Below are 16,097 nucleotides of genomic sequence, written 5' to 3'. Positions count from 1 at the left end.
ATAACTAATCCATCTGGTAATAATATTAAAAGTAATAACATGCCAAATAATTTTTTTTAATTATTTAAAGAAGTATTTTACTCCATCTCTCAAGATGTCGAAATTGTGGTCCGAAAACTCATGATTCTTTTTTATTACGATAATACGCTATCTGATACAGGCGAGTGTTCGTAATCGACTTATTTGCCTAATTTAACTAATTTAGGGAGACTAAATGCAAATTAAAAAGAATAATAATAATAATAAGTCCAAATGCAATAGGAATAAGAAATAAATTCATTGGATCCAGTATCAGATAATGATTTATTGCGATTTCAAGAAAAGAAAGCACCCGTATGAGTACCAGGAAAGTTTAAAATAGGCAATTTAATATTTTGCACCATCATTAACTATGGTTTATGGTGGCATAAACGAACTGGATCATTTAACTGCTATTAGATTCTAATAAGTATGAATCTATTAGACTATCTCTAACTGGTATAGAGAAAATGTGTATCTAAAGTGATTTTTAATACAATGTAGGAATGTTCGTCTGGTCGGTCGGTCGGTCGATGCGATTGTTTGATTTGCACGAGAACTAAAAACACTGATTGAAGAAATACTGGTTTATTTCGATATTAAATCATACATGTGGTCGACAGGAGAATTGACAGGATATGAGGTTAAGGTAAAGGAAGTACGGTAGCGCTGTAGTAGTGGTACTGTTACAAGGGGGTAGAGAAAAAAGAGCGCGACGTCGTCGTGGTGGTGTTTTATAGCCGGGAACCGCATGATGCCAATCCACCGGCGTTGCTAACCCTTAAACTTGCTGTAGGTGAATGCGTGGTGGCCTAAAGGGTCGTAGCGGTCGCTACAACAATATTAGTAAATGAGAGTGTCAAATATTGTATTGTCCTTTTGTTTAAAAAAAAATAAGATCAAATGCTCATTTACTAAATCAGTTTGAAATATTATTTTTAAAACAGTAGCTTTAGTTCAGTAGCTGAAAAAATCCTGCGGAAAAAAAGTAATAATAAGGTAATAAATAACAATGTTAGATCAGCTTTATAGATTTTAAAAATAAACGCGTTTCAATTTGCTTTTGAAGATTTCATATCTAATATTGAAAATATAGATATAAATCATTTTTGACCATGTGTGTAAATACCAGTTATATATTTATTATATTTTATTATTCAAAGTTCTTTTATATGAATGTTTACTGTATATAATTGATTATATATTAGAACTGTGAATTGATTTTGAGCGATTTACTGTTAATTGTTATTGATATTGCTTTCAGCTTCAGAGCGCTGAGTGAGTGAGAATGTTAATGTTTTCAAACTTAGCTATTATGTCATCACACAAAGCCTTGTTTCTGTAGAGCGCTTAATATTTCAAAGCATTTTGTTAATAAAAAAAAGTAAGAAACTGTACACGATGTAGTCTCTAACTTAACTATTGACTCAAAACGTCATCAAACGTAACCTTACTACTGATCTCTATCTATAAACTAACTCTAGCCTCACAGCTAGAAATAACTTAACATAACAATTGACAAGTCCCCGGCCTGACACATAGATGGCGCTACTAGAATTAAATCGATATGTTTTTTAGTTAGCCATAACCCTCGAAAGATGCGTGTATAAATTTGACAGCTGTCGGATCATAGGTTTGTGAGTTATAGCATTTTAAGTGAAGCAACTTTTGTTATTGTGAAAAAATTGATAAAAAGGAATTTCGCGTGTTGATAAATATTACCTTTTGAAGGGAAAACATATAGTTGAAGCAAAAACTTGGCTTGATGTCGAGTTTCTGGACACTGCCCCAGGAAAATCAAGCATCAAGGATTGGTACGCAGTGGATATCCAAAAGAGGTTGTTACCAAACAAAATATTTTAAAAATCGACAAAATGATTTTGAATGACCGTAAATTCACATTGAATGAAATAACAGAAACTTGACAGATATCAACTGAACGTGTACATCATATTATTCACGAATATTTGGGTATGATGTGTCGCGCGAGCACACTTTTGACCATAAACAACGACTAGTTAATGATTCGGAGCAGTGTTTGAAGACGATCAAGCGTAATTAACTCGAGTTTTTGCGTCAATATGCGATAATGGATGAAACATGGCTCCATCATTTCACTCCGAAGTCCAATCGACAGTCATCCGAGTGAATTGCACACGAGGAACCCGCTCCAAAGCTTGGGAAAATGCAACAGTCGGCTGGCAAGTTTACGGCGTCTGTATTTTGGGATGTGCATGGAATATTTTTCATTGACTACCTTGAAAAAGGAAGGACCGTCAACAGCGACTAGAGATTGGTAAAACTAAAGATCATCGATGAAAAACGAATTAGAAAAGAATATGTAAAATTCAGTGTTATAATGATGATATTGCGCACATTAAGGAATGTAATACTTTCAAAAGTTTAGGTTTTAGATAAATATATGAACGATGTTCAAAATTTGACGTCTCGGTTAAGAAAACTAAGAACCGGATTGAATACAACTGGATTATGTTAGTAATTATTACAAAGCAATGCATGCAGTAATGCTCCGTAGCATTGTAAAAAGGCTGTGTCTGTTAGTTTTTAGTCACAATTAAATTATTAAAAACTTTATGCTAGAACTCAATATCAACATACAATATTATAAATAGACAATTAATTCAATCAAACACCAAAAGTATAGGAACTGGCTCATCTCAACAAACAGAGCTATTCTTCGTATGGAAAACTATTTGATTTATATTAAGATATATATGAAGATAGATTAGTAATAAATTTTAAAACATGTACTTACACAATGTGGCACTACAGATTCCTATATAATGTTATTTTTTGGAAGCAGTACACATCAAATGTCAATCAAATAAAATTTGTATAGGCATTTCGCGATATACGATATAGCATTTTCGCTACATCTTAGCGCATACATGTTGTAAAACTTGCACAGTAATGTTCGAGAGTGACTGACGAAGAATTGTTGGTATTCCATTCATTTGATAGAAACATCAAATGAACAATTTGATCCTATTTCTCTTGAAAATTGTCGAAAACTAAGTGTAAATCAACTACGTAGTAGTAAAACACATCAAGTCTTCTAGCTTGATTAGTATTAATTTTTAGAGAAAATTTTGTATACTATACTAACAGCTAAGCGAAATTATATGATCTTATTCTAAACCTATGATCAGCCTACATCGACAACACAACGAAGTACCTATAAAAGATAACGTTTTCATTAAGTCGACACATAATTCGTTTTAGACTCCTAACATGAACTAACATTCTTCTCTATACTGAAAATAATGAAAATGTAGTTGTTACAAAAATGGATGGGATGAAAGAAAAACCTAAAATTAAAATAATTTTTTCCTAGTTCATAATTCAACATTAAAAAACTAGTTTCTTGCTGCGCCACGTTATCAAAATCAAATTTCTGAAGTTCATTTTAAAGAAAATCCACAAATCTAAGTGTCTCATGGTAGAGCAAAATTAAAATTGTATTTATAAAGGAAGGTGGGATGATACTGACTGTACATGTAACAGATTGTTTCGGGACACAGTCGGGGTCTAACGCGAATCGTCCAGTTAAAATCATTCGCTTTATCCCAAGGCGAATTTTCGCGAAACGCTTAGAACATCAGTCTCGACAAACTCACAACTTTAGTGTAGTGGCATGAGTGGTTAGTGTCTGAAAGTGAACTGGAAGTAAAGCTTGGAAACTTATAATTATCGAAGTTGTCTTTAGGCATTACTAATTTGATCAAATTATGACATTAGATTATTAGATATCAGAATAACCAGATTAAATAATATCAACCAACAATAGCAGTTTATACAATCCAAGTTTTTTATACGTAAAATTGTGCATACGTTCATTATGATACCAAAAACTAAAAAAATATATCTTATGTAATACGTTATCAGAGAATTTAAATGAATACTAATTAATATAGAACTTCAAATTTATTGTATTAATTAAATGTCTTTCATTATATTTCAAATGATATGAGTCTGTAGTTACAGTTTATCCTAATTTAGTAATAATATTCTTAATTAGATCGATTAGATTTGATGATAGGCATTTAGTACCTGTTACAGTGATTTCAACGAAAGCAAAAGAACGCAATTAATATTGACTTTATGAATTTAGCGATGTCATTTTGTTGCTTTCTATGGTCAATATAATAAAAAATTATATCTAAATGATCTTATATCAGTGCATAATATATTATCTAGGAAATATATACAATATCTTTACTATGTACGTTTGAATTAAACATTATTAGTTATTGTTTTAATAAATGTCTCAATTAATAATTAAATATTACTACAAGAACAAGTTAGTAATATTCTTTTTATGTAGATAGAGTATAACATATTATCAATGTTATATATATTCCATATATATTAAATAGTAGTAGTATAAATAAATAAACTTTCAGAAGAACAGAAAATTACTACTACAGGCTTATACTATCGTACCAGAATTATATTTTCATTCTTGAGTACAATAAAAACTATCTATCGTCATATAAATTCCTAGTTACAAAGCTACATTTTGTGCGATATTGTTCTATACAATTTGTAACTGAATCCAAAACCATCAATAAACACCAATGTTTAATTGAAAATCAATACCGTAATGCCAAAAAACAATTTAAACTTCACCAAATCGGACAACTGAACTTAATCCGTTCATTTGTTTTAGGTCTGTCGAAAATCGTGTAATTTTTTCTGGGAAGAATATTATTTTTTCAATCAAATATACAGTCCGGTGAGGTTCCACTCATAAATTTCAGTGGTGTTATATAAAGTGGAGAGGTTTTTTGAACGATAGCCAAGCGGCCTTTATTGACATCGTGTGACTCACTGGAGCGGTCCAATCTTTCGGCTCAAATGACTGTCAAAGTGCTGCTCGTTAAAATGCTGAACCTGTTTGATATTGTGTGTCGAAGGTTGTGATTGTGATTGTGCCGTTATTGAGGAAATTGCGTGACAAGAACCAGTTGGTAAAATGAGCTGCTGTAAAAGTGTTGCTCCCATTACGATACCCATCAATTTGAAATATCAGTCTGAAATATATAATAAACAAGTAAGTTTTTTCACATAGAAAGTGTAGGTCCTTGAGACATAACCTAATAAGCCTTAGTATTTTAATAACCAGGTTCATACCAGTATTTTCTTATCAATTCGAGAAAACAATTTGACAATTACTAATCCAAATAATAGGCTTAACTAATAAAATATTAGAATCGGTCCATATAAAATTTTGATTAAAAGACTTGTATTAGTATTTAGGTTGAAAGAGGTATAATTTTGTTGGTTTTATAGAGACATTTTGGAATTCTTCAGAAAATATTAGGTTTTAATGATGTCAACGAAGGTATTGATGTTATTTACACATATCAAAATTAGTTTAAAAAATAGATTGTGATTTTGATGGTAAAACTAATTAAGGCGAACTCACCGCCAAACTCTATGGGCATGTATTAATTATAATTACGCTTGTTGTGCGAGATATTACGAATAAATTATAATATTAAGATAGCCAACAATTCAAAAATATTTAAAATGTGTCTGTCCTGTATTATCTTTTAACAATTTTGTTGATCTTTTTTAAGTTGGACCACTAGATTGTTCGACTAATTAGACATCTGACATATGACATATACACAATACTTATTTATTAATAAGGTATTGAGTCTAATTTGCTTTTGAAACAGCCGCAATTTTTGCGGAATATATTTGTAGAATCACTCTACAAATTCTAAAGTTTCTAATGGAATGTTGTCGTATTCTTGTTCCAAAACAGCCAGGAAATCTACATCTCACCTTCTGCTTTAAAACTCCCTACAACGGTTCAATTGTATTGAGATCTAAAAATTGTCGTGACCAGGGAAAATGTTTGATAATATTCTGATGACCCTCAAACCAAAACTGAACCTTTCTGGTTGTCTGCACATTATTGTCTTGAAATATGGCAGTGTTTGGCAGCAATATGCTAGTCATAGTAAGAACATCAACATCAATATATTGAGATATGTATTTCCGCCCAAAACATAACGGAACCTCCCCCGGAACTCTAAGAAGCAGGCAGTCCGCTTTTAGAAAACAATGGTAACTCTGATTCTTCGACCACATTCTTCGAATCATCAAGTGTCCAGGTGTTATGATCGTTGCACCACTTCTTTCGCAGCTTCCTTTGCAAAGGGAGTCGCAATCGCAATCCATCCACGAACGTTAGCTTTGTAGAGCTGCTTTTAACGAAACAGTAATACTCAAGTGAGCGTTGAGTTCTACTGCCACTTTTGTCACTCTAGCTTTATGTCATCTAGCCACAATTCTTTTTAGTGTTCGTCGGTCTCTGTCAGTTATTCCTCACGCCTTCTCCCACCGGTGATGTTTTACCATGTATGGCATATACTGTCATTACCATGATACCATCACTTGTGAAACATTAAACAAAGTCTAAGAGGTCTGATATAAAACTTACAGATTTTGCTTCTAAACTCAGCAATATATACACATCGTATTATTTACACCTAAGCATTATTACCAATATTAATATTATTAACAAGATTATTTGTCACACACACAGTATAACTAAAACGATCGAACAACGATTAAATGGTTTGCAAAAAAATAGAAACTATGAGAATTCACATCGAAATGGTAAATTAGTTAGACTAATCTGTTTTTTGTACATAACGATTTATAAGGTTTTTTTGGGGTTTTGGTTTTTAAAAATTATTTTATTTTAGTATTATTACATTGTTATTAATTTATTAAATTATTTGCACTAATTGATGCAGTATTCGCTAACATTGAAACAAAACAGGTTTCAACGTGATTTTGACAGTAACTAAAATAATTTCGTGCACGGTTTTACTACTATGAATGCGAGTTGTGTCTACCACTCTGATTCTCATCATTATAAAAGACTAAAGAGTGATACTAACTGGATACTGCGGAACACCCGAATATATTGGGTGTTTACAATTATAAATCGGTTTTTTCTATTCGGTTTCCACAACACCCTAATATATAATGGCATTTTAGTTATATATTAATTCGAAATAATATAATTTCAAATATAAAACATCGCAAACTAAAATAAATTTCATTTTTTTCTATAATAAAATATTTACACTAATCTGCGAATTTTCTAAAAATAATTCTATTCCCTTACACTGTGTTAGTGTGTAATATATATATATATATATATATATATATATATATATATATATATATATATATATTCTAGATACACAGATACATTCTGTTAAATTCCAATCGGTGAATAGTAATATTGAACCTGGATTAATACCTTTACTTCTTTTACTTTTCAATAAAATATTATAATATTAGCCTATAAACCTTTCTTATCACACTGTTATATATTATTACATTATTATATTATATTTATAAATAATTTATACTGTATTTATATAATAATATTTATATTGCAATGATATAAATATTTGATGTAGATAAATCCATAATAACTATGCCTACACATGAAATTTTCGTAAAAATGGAACGAAATCATATGAATATATTATTCTATGATTACAACTGTTTTTGAAGTCAATAGTAGTATTTATTTTTCAAATACCCTTACGCCTGAGAGAATCTTTAGTCTATTTTATTTGCAGTTTTTCAATCGTTCCTCCTGTATGTTCATCTGGTATCAAATATGTTTGAATTATGACCATTATTCGTTCAAGTTTCTTTAGATGAGAGAAATAGAAACTTGCTCCATTTTTTTTTCAACTTATAAGACCCTTTCTTAACTTATAAGATGTACCAACAAGCTTGTTTTATAATATAGATTAGTGTTTTAAGCTAAAATTGTTTCAATGAAACTTGTTAATGGTGTAACGAGTGAGACGTCTAGAGCTAGAAGTTTAGTTTATATTACGATGAATTTAAACCCTCAGTGTTGTTTTGTATCGCCGTTTAACATAAAATTAAACACTTTTTGAAGCAAAATAGAACTTTGTAAGTAGGGATATACCGTGGTAATTAATTGAGCATAAAAAAGAGAAAAATCAACTTTTTTATCGCCAGACAGTTGTCCATGCAACGTTTCATAAAATTTTATTGGAATTATCCACACTGTTGTGCCAAAATCTGTTGCTCTGAATTTAAAAAAAAATGTGCGCACATATAAATGACACTAAAATATGTTTTTTTTTACGATCCTTACTATTTTTACAATCACTTCAATTTATTTTTATTTTATTACTATAGTTAACTGTTTTTCTAATAGCATACGAGCACCAGTTAAGTTATTTTAAAAATTAAAAAACTGTTGAGTGATATGTAAAATATTTACCTTGAATCCTTTGAGAATGTTCCTCGTGACCGAGAAAAATAAAATAAAGTTTTTTAACCCCAAATATTACGAAACGCCAAATTTATTATTATTTGTCTAATATAATACGTTGATCGGAAATCATTCTAGTATTTGGATTTGATTTTGATCAATTAATGCAATTGATTATGAACACATTTTAACAATAATGTTACTATTTAGTGTTTATGGTTTCTCTATAGCTAGAAAAAACGCTGTTTTCTTTGAGACATTGGGCAAAAGTCGTCTTTCTTTGTTTATATTTTCGACCGAATATTTGTTAATAAAAATGTGTATTATAATTATTATATGAATGTTTTAACGAACCAGCGCACAGGTCTTACAGGTCAACTATATTTTTAGAAGCTACTGTTAGTTACAAACAAGTGCACCGATCATTCCAGACGTTTCATGGTATAGCATTTCATACTGATTCGCATAGTAAGCAAATTATTACTGTGCTCCTACTGTTCGTTGTTGGAGTAATATATTTTCTAAAGGTAATTTAGAATATCGCATGAAGGGCATTCTCAGCATTCAAAACTTTATCGACTATAGTTATCGCATTAAGGAATCTATTTTAGCTCCAAGTGGAGCTATAGGAAAACTATGTGGCAGTCAACAAGATCCACAAAGTGATTAGAGATAAGCAAATAAGTACGAAAGACAGCTTTATTGTTCGATCTATATATATTAATTTCGTGTTGCTGCGAAAATTCTATAATTAGGATTAATTATCATATAATGGGAAGTAATTATTATCAATTATGATAAAATTATCATTTGAGGGATGACCAATTCTTCAAACAAAATCAGAACTACCTTGGTAAATTAAATTGGAAACATTGTGTTAGACAAAAAGCTGAGCAGATCACTCTCATAATTTAGCAACAGTACTGCTAAGAAAAGAGATTTCTAAATCATCGTTGAAGCAATACCGTAAAAATAACGTACGCCTAGGAATTGAAACCAAACAACACAGGACTCATGATTATTTTAAGTTTTTATATTATTTTATTTTGAGAAATGCATATGTTTGATAGTTTTAAGCAAAAGAGACTGACTTTGATACAAAGTTAAGTAATTTAACTAAATATTGTAAAAATGACCAAGGAATTAGGATAAACTGTTGAAACTAATAGCAGGATTTCAGCAAGAACCGAACTGCTTTTATGTATAAAATTTTCGCATTCCGATAAATTATGGAAAAATGTGTTAGATGCCGAAAGTGTGCAATTGCCGTTCTTATTGCTTTTCGCTCTGCTTTCGACTGTAAACATTTAGGACTGCTTTGGAAGCTGAACACGTTTGCTTAAAAATTATTAAAATCATTCAAGCGATGGTATACGAATACGAAATTATCTGTTAAATTATTATGGGATGCGAAACGAAATGATTCTTTTCAACGTAGTAGTAGATTTAATTACTCGAAAAGCATTTAAATAGAGTCATGGCGCCTAATATAATCTTACAAATTCGTTAACGCTAATCTAATGTTGCCTAATCATAGCGCTATATTTATAATAATACATCATCGTCAACATCAATTCTGGGACTCTGAGAGAGCATCTACCTCTAGTTCAATACGCTACTGTTGGTGCAGCAGGATTTTGAATACTTTGCCTTAGTCGAATGACTACTTTTATAACATCTCATTATTTATAACGATCTTGAAGAGAATCATGTAGAATTTGGCTTAAGCGTCGTATTCAAAAGACCTCAAGCTTAGAGATATCGAACCGTAAGAGTATCCAAGTCTCAGAACCATACAGAAGAATTGGCCAATACAGATATTAAGTCTTCCAGTATAGTTTGCGTTGCCGAACCATATAGCTTGACGATAAATGAAGAAAAGACCATGAAATATTGAGCACTGATAAGTCACCTTCTATTATAAAGTTCTACGACATCTATTAGAACAAGAGCAGGAATTTAAGTACTTGCAATCAGCAATACACAAGAAAGGAGGAGCATCTACTTCCATATTTCATTCTATTGAACATACAACTGATAGTGAACAAATCTAGTTGAATAATTTAAGTCGAGCTGAGTAATTATAATATTTTATTATATTTCCAATTATGTGAGCGAATTTTATATGAAAAATTATAATATTTTAAAATTGTTTCTCTTAGTGCTTCGAAACTGTGCCCACTAGGCAATATACATTTCTTATAATTATATTATATTCATGACACGTAAATAATTACTTCATTAAGTGATCTCATGGAAAATATTATGTTAATAAAATAGTCCTATTCAAAATGTCATTCTATAGTCTATATATATTGTATAGCCAGATCAGATGGTGTTAAATGTTATAGTCTATGCACTTCATTATCACGTAGCACATCTAGCTGATTATCTAGCACATTGCGGTGGACTAATACTTTTTTAAAGTATATAACACAAATAATTTTAATTATACTCGTTGTAGGTTTTAAGATGACATCGCATTGTATGACTTCATTAAAGACAAAGTACGTAGAATGAACAATGACATTAACCACTTTGTTTTGGAACATTTCTATGCTCGCTATATTAGACTTACTAGGAATACCCCATAGTTGGATTCCATATGACTAAGTGTTTTTTCATACAGCAATACCTTGTTATTTAATGATAACTTGGACTTGCGTCCGATAAGTCAATACATTTGACATATATTAAGTTCAAGTTCTTTTCATTTAGCCAGTATATGCAGGTTAGGTGTCAGCTTAAATGACAATTCTTGATATTCGCTGAAAAATTCTAATGAACCACACACTCTGACAAAATCACAAAACGACATATAAATTAACACAACATGTTTTTATAATTTATCATAAACCACATTACAACGTATTAGACATTTATTTTTGGATATGCAACCTTAAAATTGAACCAGGTGTACTCGACGATATTCCGATAAAAACAACAACCCATTAAGCAAATAAAAATAAAATTTTCAATTAACTTAAAATGTGCAAATACCTTGGATCGTCGCCAGATCGCGAAACGTTCTCGAAAGCCCTCGATTCTGTTCGGATATCTAACTACTTCGATATGATGAAACTTTCAACGATGATGCCAGAGGTTCATCGCCTTCACACTTATCTATCATAACTCAATTGGCATTCCACCGGAAAATTTATTAATAATAGTCGAAATCGAAAACAACGGCGGCTGTTTCGTCGTAAGGCCGTAAAATTTTCTACAACTCATTCAGATTTCATTTGTTACGAGATCAATGACACAATTATTTCAAACGAAATTCAATTTATGGGTTTTAATGGTTTTATTAATTGGGCAATTAAGTCGAATGATTAATGACCGACATTTTTATTTCCAGGGTCCAGATGTGATCAGGGTTTCCAGATTTTATAAAGATGCAAAAGAAGGGAAGTTTGTCAGTTATTTGCATGCAGACGCTAGGACGTTGTATGAGAGCTTTAGACGTGGCGCCAAAGTCTCTAGTAAGTATTAAATATTTAGTTAAAATATACATCAACATTGATTTACAGCATTTAAAAAAATTTGAATTAGCTTTAAGGTATTTTTTTAAATTATAAGTTTTTTTGTGAAAATGATTATATTACATTATTACTTTTAAAAGTACTGTCCACTGCTAGGAAACACTAATCAGAACTTAAATTCCGAGTGCTTTTAAAAACTTATGGTAATGGTGTTCCATCATATATCAATTGATGATTTTGGTTTCGGGGACTTAAAAGTAGTGATTTTGATGTCAATCATAATGAATATCTTGAAGAAAAAAAAACCACAGACAATGAATTGCATGACTTATTGGATAAAACTCTCAGATGACACTCTCATCTATTAGACAGCTTAACAGTTAAAGAATGTTAATTATTCTCTTGACGAATCAACTGCTCCATGATGCGGTCAAATCAACCCCTTGAAAATCCAGGTCCATGATTTTCCATAAGAAGCGTTACGCACTGCTCGTCTCGCAACTTAATATCGACACCGCAACAATTCCATGGCTGGGTAACATCAAGTAGCTAGGTCTTCACTTCGACCGACGGTTCGGCTGGCATTCCCAAATCCAGAAAATAATCCAGAAAGGTTCAGGAATAGCAAACCTGCTATCTTCTCTGATCTTCCCTTCTAGACTTTCCATTTCCATCAAATGCTTATTATACAAGATGTTAATTCTGTCCGTACTCCTCTACGGATCTAATGTCTACTTCAAGTTTGTTACACCCAACCAGGTGAAACCTCTTCAAGTTTTCCAAAATAAGCTCCTCAGGAGAATCTTCAACGCTCCATGGTTTGTCAGAAATAATAAAATTCATAGGGAAACTGACACTCCGAAAATCAAGCATTTCACATCTCAACCATTCCACAAACAACAACTTAGCTCAAGTTTTTCTGAAAACGCGCTTATTCGAGAGCTGGTCGACATGCTGGGAGCTTAGCAGCGCGTCACCGCTAACCTCCCTCTTTTCCAGGCTGAAACAACCTCATTTGTTGCTGCAGTCATATTCATCTTTTGCCTCGCATCTTTTGCCCCCATACGACAGTATCCAGTCGTGTATTAATCAAGTTCGCGAATCAATAGTTAGTTTCACTATCTGTTATTTCGCTGAGTCATCATGCTCAATAGCAGCTGCCCTATTAGCGGGTGCCAGATCCCCAAATTTAATGCAGTAGCAGTAGCGACCCACAGGGGTCAACTCTGGGGCGGTTTCGGAATAGTGTATTGTTAAACCCAGAGGCAGTCCCACATAACCCGGTTCAACTGCTCCAGTCGTTTACATGTGATGGGATGAGGAAGAAAAATAACTACCATACGAATTGAACGAAAAGGCCATTTCGAAGCGTTCCAACATTGTATCGTTTCATTAATTGTTTACTAAGCAAAATAATATTTACTGTAATGTATTATGAATGGCTATGAAAGGCGGAGCTACTGCAATAATCCTAAGCGTGTGTTCACCCAGGAGAGCCTTACACATAGACAATGAAGTGGAATTTTCATAACTATAGTTATATTATAACATCGTTCTTTCAACCTCTGCCATTTTGCTAGAAAGACTGTAAAAATTTATAGGAAATAACATTATTCCATACTATTTATGAGCAGCCTTATCCTGATTGAACAATAGATTTAATTTATGAATCCAATTCTTGTGACCTGATGATTTTCTAATAAGCCTTGATAACACTTTTTTTAAACATTTATACGTTATTATAATTGTTTCCTTTGATATATTATTTCAGTTGAAAAAGTATATTGGTTTCAAGAGTTGCTATTAGAACAATATTTTATTTAGATCCAAAAAAAGGTACCAAAGTTTTTGAGTTGTTTTTCCCATCATTTTATTTTAAGTTTACATCTGAGTCAAGGCCAAAATATCTGGTATATGACTTAATTTCTATAGATAACAACTCAATTTTGATAATATTGTCGATCGTTTTATATGGTCTTCGAGATAAAGAAGTGATCAGAGTCAAGTATGGTGAATAAGCGTCGTGAGTGGGAGCTTCCCACCACCAACTTGTCAGTCTCCTTGGCTAATAATTAATATCTGATTACATATTCACTTATTTTATTCAATATTTGGATATAGCGTTCCACATTTACCATCTGGCCAACCTCCAAGATTTCGTAATAATGTACTTCCTTCTTGTACCACACACATACCAGAAAATGATGGATGTCATCTTCTGGCTTAACCGGCACTCAGTTTCACGTATTTTTTAATTCCCGTCATAATGTACGTTTATAAAATATATTCACTCAATACATGTAACATTCAACTTCCAATTTTTGCATCTTTCCCTGTTGATATAAATGCTTAGAAATAATAGTTCGTATTCATGTACACGAGTTTCACAATTCCGCATCTCCACACTTTCTAGGCTGTTCTTTCTAAAACATTTATACCAATAATTGATAAAATGCCACATCGGTACCTAGAAACCTACAAAAAGTTTCCCGTATATTAAAAGGATTTTCCCCTGTTTAAGTCGTGGCCATTCTTAAATCTGCTATTAGATTTTATATTATATTAGCTGCCATATTTTATATTATAGATTCGCTTTGGCAGGTAATAAGATTCTTCGCTCTCAAATAAATTAATTATAATTATTATAAAAAATTAACCTTCATCGGATGTGGATATAACTGAAATATTACTATATGACAATAATAAAGAAATAATTAAATATATAATTTATTTTATGCTTAAAACTTATATTATTGTATATTAAAATTTAAGTCACATTCAGTTAAATATTTTTGTGACTATACTTGTACCCTAAATTTTACACTTGAACGCTTATTACAATTAATTTTGGAAATCTAACGGACGTCGTAAAATCAGAGCACCAAACTGTAGATTGTACCAATTACAGGATGTGATTTTTACTTTACAGGATATAACAATTTACTTTTAAACAATTGTATAAGTTATTTGTGTAAAGCTGGATCTTGAAAAAATTATTGTATTTTTTTAACTCGAATCTATACTGTTGTTTGCAACCAGGTACAATATTAACTATTTATCTTTTAATATGTTCCTTATCCGTATGACCCGATCCGATCATTTTTCACGTAATAGATATCAATCATAAATTTTCTATAATTTTTTTCACTATTCCCATTTTTCTGGCAACGTAACATTAGAGCTATTAATCCATATTCGCATTTCTTCACTAATTCGAGAATGTTGGGTGAAACATAACTTTAAATCATTTGAGCTATAACAGTATATCCCTCCCAATTCTTGCAACGTGTAGTAGAGCGTTTTCATGCAAAAGGGCGAATTTGCAATAATCGATGTTGAATGCTTTTTTGCGATAATATATCGTTCAATTTGCCCAAATGGCGCCGATAAACATCTGCAGTAACAGTTTCAATCAGTAGAACAATTAGGATATAATAGAGCAGTATTGCCATAAGCCTTTAAAATTGTTTATTGACCTTGGCAATAGATTTCTTCAAATTAAACAATCAAAGTATTTCATTGCAGATTTGAGAGTTCCATGATTAGCATCTGAATGCTTCTAAACGAAAAACTGTTATTTTATGTGTAGCTAACAGTTAAGAAGTTTTTTAATACTGGTTTACATTGATAATTCGCATTTTCACTAATAAATATCGCTGATCAAAAGACATGCAAGCATCTAATAGATTTTACTTTGTTTTCAATTTTGTCAAAGATATGTCAGTTATTTTGTCAAATTTTATTTAGTTAAGAAGATAATGTATTTTAAATATAGTAGATCTTTTGTTATGTTAAATTATATTTCACGTCTTGTAGCTTTGCAAATTTTCGCTCCTTTTCCCCTTTTAATCATTATATCGTATAAATTAATTATAAATTATTTCTGGAATATCAATAAACCTGTAATTTAATGTATCCAAAAAGATATATTATCCTGATGGTCAAGTTAGTTAACAAAATTTGGTGTACCATCAATCAGTGATAGAAAAAATATTTCGCCATATCTAAAGCCATCATTTGCATCTCGTAGCCATAATGAACATCAAACAATGACTTATTTGACACAAGACCATTTTGATAAAAAAGATCAAGGGGGCTTTGAGATTTATAGAAACCAAAAAAGCCGTAACAAGCACAAGAACTCTATAGTTCTTTTGACTATTGGTTCTATGACCAATCCTATCTCGTATACCACCCTCAGGGTTATTTTAATAATTAATCAATGGATCATAATGAGAATCATTATCGGTTGATTAGTGGAATTACTGGATTCTGAAATGGTTGGA

At 31.4% G+C, this 16,097-nt stretch overlaps 1 protein-coding gene across 12 annotated transcripts in view; it reads left to right on the top strand.

Moving 5' to 3' along the window:
• The window catches only part of LOC143198892 (long-chain-fatty-acid--CoA ligase 6), a 127,112-nt gene that overhangs the window by 94,454 nt on the left and 16,561 nt on the right, over positions 1 to 16,097 (top strand). For 10 of the 12 annotated variants that reach the window (XM_076408512.1, XM_076408520.1, XM_076408548.1 and 7 more), the window contains exon 3: positions 11,688 to 11,811. In XM_076408512.1, coding sequence (XP_076264627.1) covers positions 11,688 to 11,811 — 124 coding nt within the window. Of the gene's footprint in view, positions 1 to 3,503; positions 3,706 to 4,708; positions 5,093 to 11,687; positions 11,812 to 16,097 lie in introns of those variants that run through there. The other 2 variants (XM_076408604.1, XM_076408595.1) reach the window with 2 other exon arrangements.

Source organism: Rhynchophorus ferrugineus, unplaced genomic scaffold, assembly GCF_030347505.1.
Source record: "Rhynchophorus ferrugineus isolate W39M unplaced genomic scaffold, kcgeb_rfMv2 rfM1, whole genome shotgun sequence".
NCBI classification, from domain to species: domain Eukaryota; kingdom Metazoa; phylum Arthropoda; class Insecta; order Coleoptera; family Curculionidae; genus Rhynchophorus; species Rhynchophorus ferrugineus.
The sequence above is the reverse complement of the archived record's forward strand: the minus strand, read 5'-3'. Positions and strand labels throughout refer to the sequence as shown.